This window comes from Lathyrus oleraceus, chromosome 4 (genome assembly GCF_024323335.1).
Source record: "Lathyrus oleraceus cultivar Zhongwan6 chromosome 4, CAAS_Psat_ZW6_1.0, whole genome shotgun sequence".
In the NCBI taxonomy this organism is placed as follows: domain Eukaryota; kingdom Viridiplantae; phylum Streptophyta; class Magnoliopsida; order Fabales; family Fabaceae; genus Lathyrus; species Lathyrus oleraceus.
The window spans coordinates 324773460-324777293 of NC_066582.1; the positions used below are offsets into that span (position 1 = coordinate 324773460).

Here is a 3834-nt window from a genome sequence, read left to right on the forward strand (position 1 = left end):
AAGGTGGAATTTACCAAGGGAGGATGTGTGGTGTTGAATGGGAGCAATCAAGAAGTGATGAGAGGAGATAGATCCAAAGATAATTGCTATCTATGGAAATCTGGAGATTCTATCAACCCTCCCAAGTGTCTGTTGGCCAAGGGAAATCAGGAAGGGAAGGTGGGACAAGGAAAACTTGATGTCCCTCAAGTAAAAGGAGTGAAGAAGAGCATTTCCAAGGGAACTATGAGAAGAGTCTCATATCTGTCTTTAGATAAAAGGACAGACTATGGAAATTGTCTAATCAAAAGTAATGAGCACTTGGTTCCCTTTGGCCATCATACAACTGATATGACAGCAAGGGATAGACAGAGGTGTGTGTTATTGACGTCTGCAGAAACTCAGTACCTTGCTTGTGGAGGCAGGTGGTCACCTCTAGTTTGGAGGAACCTGATGCAGACAGAGTACAATGTCACCCAGAATGTCATGACATTGTACAGTAAGGACAAAAAGGGAATGCGTGCGTCTGAAAAGTTATAGCAACTAATGAAGTTAGTTAGCTACTGTTTAATAAGTCAAATTATTAAACAAATGGTGAGCGCTGAGTGGTCAAAATTTAATAGACCTTACTCTTGCACAAAGTGGTTCACATTCAGTCGTTTCATTCTCCACTCGTGCAAACCCTCGTCCAAAGAAACGATTCATCTTCCCTCTCAAATATTCAGCATGGCTCGTCAATCCGACACCTCCTCGTACACCACCATGTCTGATTCTCACAGCACCGAGTCTCACCACCCTACCCGGGAGGATCCAGTTGTGGACGCAGCAACTTCTTCCCATGCAAGAAGACCTAAGGAAACGGTCACCGGGTTTTCATCAGAAATAGCTCTTGATGAACACACAAGGGAAGGGTCAAGGTATGTACATAACTCCATTGCAACTATCGTCACTCAGATACTATCTGGCAATCGAGATGTTCCTGGGGTTTCTGTTCCCTTGAACACAATCATTCCTGACATTGCTGCATGTCAAGATAAAGCTGTTGTGTTGAGGAAAAATGTCACTGACAATGTTGAGCAACCAGATGCTCATGAGGGATCCAAGGTTGAAAAACCCTCAGGCAAAGTGAGAAGTGAGAAGGCCAATGTCACTCAAAGTGTTGAGGACAATCCTAGGGCTGAGACGATTAACGTGGAAGAGCTCTCAGACAATGAACTTCTGGCTACAGTTGTCCCTAGGATAGCCAAGAGAGTCAGGACCAGAAGGGAGAAAAAGGTTGTGGAGCTGAAGTCCCCCTCCAAGGAGGTTGGTGTAACAAATCCTCAAAAGCAACCAGAGTCAGAGAGTACACACAAGAGGAAAAGCTATGGTCCTACAAAAGCTTGGAGCAAAGAGGTGCCTAAGAAGTTGAAGACCAAAGCTGTGGTGGTTGAGTCTGAATCTGATGCCCCATGTGATGTCACAGCATCCATGTCCAGGAAGAAACCCTCTTCCAGTAGGTTGGCAACCAGTGTCCCAGAAGTTCCCATTGACAATGTGTCCTTCCACTTTGCCTCTAGTGTCAACAGGTGGAAGTATGTATACCACAAGAGGCTGGCATTGGAAAGAGAACTGGCACATAATGCATTGGACTGTAAAGAGATTGTGGATCTCATCAAGGAGGCAGGTTTGATAAGAACTGTGTCACAACTTCCTAAGTGCTATGAGACCTTAGTGAAGGAGTTTATTGTAAATCTGTCAGAGGAGTGTGCTGATGGGAGATCCAAGGAATTTCGAAAGGTCTATGTGCGAGGAAAATGTGTGACCTTTTCCCCCTCTGTGATAAATCAGTATCTGGGAAGAGCGGATGAAGAGCAACCTGAGCTTGAAGTGACTGACAATACAGTCTGTCAAGTCATCACAGCCAAGCAAGTCTGAATGTGGCCTCTCAAAGGGAAGCTAGTAGCCAGCCAACTAAGTGTCAAGTATGCAATGCTACACAAAGTTGGAGCAGCCAACTGGGTCCCCACTAACCACAAGTCAACTGTGTCTGTGGCATTAGGGAAGTTCATCTATGCAGTGGGAACCAAGGCAAGGGTGAACTATGGTGCTTACATATTTGATCAGACAATGAAGCATGCTGGGAGCTTTAGTGTGAAGGGACCCATTGCCTTTCCATCTCTCATATGTGGAATTGTGCTGAATCAATTTCCACACATTCTGACAGACAATGACTTCGTGAAAAGAAGAGAGAGTCCATTGGCCTTCAGCTACAAACTGTTCCTGGGCAAGCATGTCCCTGACATTGTCTTGACATCGGGAGAGACTTCCAAAGCTGGCAACCAACCAGACAAAGCTGATGTTATTACAGTTCTCAAAGAGACCTGCAAAGAGCTGGGAGCTAGAAAGCATGCACTGGAACAGCTCATCTTGCAGCTGGAGTCTACTGCTGAGGACACGGATGGAGCCGAAGGGCAAATGGCTGAGGAGGAGGAAGAGGCCAGCTCTGAAGAGCAGGATGATGAGGAGGCTGATGATGAGGCTGAGGATTAATCACTTCTTTTGTGTTTTTTTCTGTCATGTGTGTAATTCAAATTACTATTTGTGGATCTGTAAATTAAAGTGTTGCTTTGGCAACATTTTTGACAAAAAGGGGGAGTGACAAGTGATACCCCAGGACAACAGAAGTTTACATTGTTAAACTTTATTAAAACAGGTTCCCATTCATGACAGATTGAAGTTTTCCCCTACTACAGCTGCTGTGTGATGAAGTGTGTATTTAGCTTCTGTGTGTATGCTGTTGTATGCCTCTGTGTGTATGCTGATATGTGTGTGAAGTTTTTATTTAACTTCCCCCCCCCCTGCAGCTGATGTTGAAGTTTAGGTGCAACTTCTAATATGTGTGTGCTGCTATGTGAAGTTTTTATTTAACTTCCATGTGTGTGAGTGTGCTGCCACTCTGAGTGTATTAGCTAGTAGTATTCCGCTGCCATGAACTCTGTTATGGGGATCAAAGTGTTTTAGCCAAAAATTTGCCAAAGGGGGAGTTTGTAGGTGTTTAATTGGCTGCATTATATGGTAAAACACTAATGTCTTGACTGATGTCATGACATGTATATGTGACTACATTGTAGTTACTGCAGGACTAGCTAACCCAGGATTATTGAATGTTGTGACATTCATACCTGTCAACATATACTAAGGAACAGAAGTTCTGTTAGAACTTAGTATTCATTTGCAGTCTGGTTATCAAGGAAGAACCAGACCTGGCATAAGGCCTACTGACTGAATGTCAAACTGGATGTTGTGACATTCATCATTATCAGCAGCTGGTGAAGATTAGGCAGAGTGGTGTTCTGCTATACTTCAGCATACTAGTTAGTTTGTTCTTCAAGAGAATAACAGAACTAACTTAAGGCCAAATGTGTAAATGTTAAGTTGGACACTTTGACATTTACTAATGTAAGCTGTTACTGTAGTATGGTCATTTTGATCATGTACAGGTCAGCAAATTGTACAGTCTGTTTTCTGGAAAAACAGACTCAGCATATGGACCTTGATGTCAAGCTGAATGTCGTGACATTCGTGCCTGACAGCATATGCTATATTGTAGGTTGTTCAGTTTTCTGTTTCAGCTTTTTCTCAGGCTATTCTTTAGGGATTCAACAGCTGAGAGAAAATCCAGGAAATCAACAACCAAGCTACATTCAATGAACCTAACAAATAGCCTATTTGTTGGCAACCTAAATGTTGAATTTGAGGGAACTTGTGTGACCTAAAATTCAGGAAAATACAGGTGCAAAAGCCCAGGTGCTGCAATATAAAAAGGAAGGCATTCCTTCATTCAGTTTCGGGGATTTTGAAGCGTGAAGAGTC

The 3834-nt window shown here is 43.3% G+C and overlaps 1 protein-coding gene across 1 annotated transcript; it reads left to right on the forward strand.

The window, feature by feature from the left end:
- The first annotated feature begins 705 nt into the window (after nt 1-705).
- LOC127137292 (KNR4/SMI1 homolog) lies at nt 706-2511 on the forward strand. Its single transcript, XM_051063762.1, has 2 exons — nt 706-1474; nt 2330-2511. Exons 1-2 carry the CDS (start codon nt 706-708, stop codon nt 2509-2511), a joined length of 951 nt encoding a protein of 316 aa, XP_050919719.1.
- Nucleotides 2512-3834: the final 1323 nt, after the last annotated feature.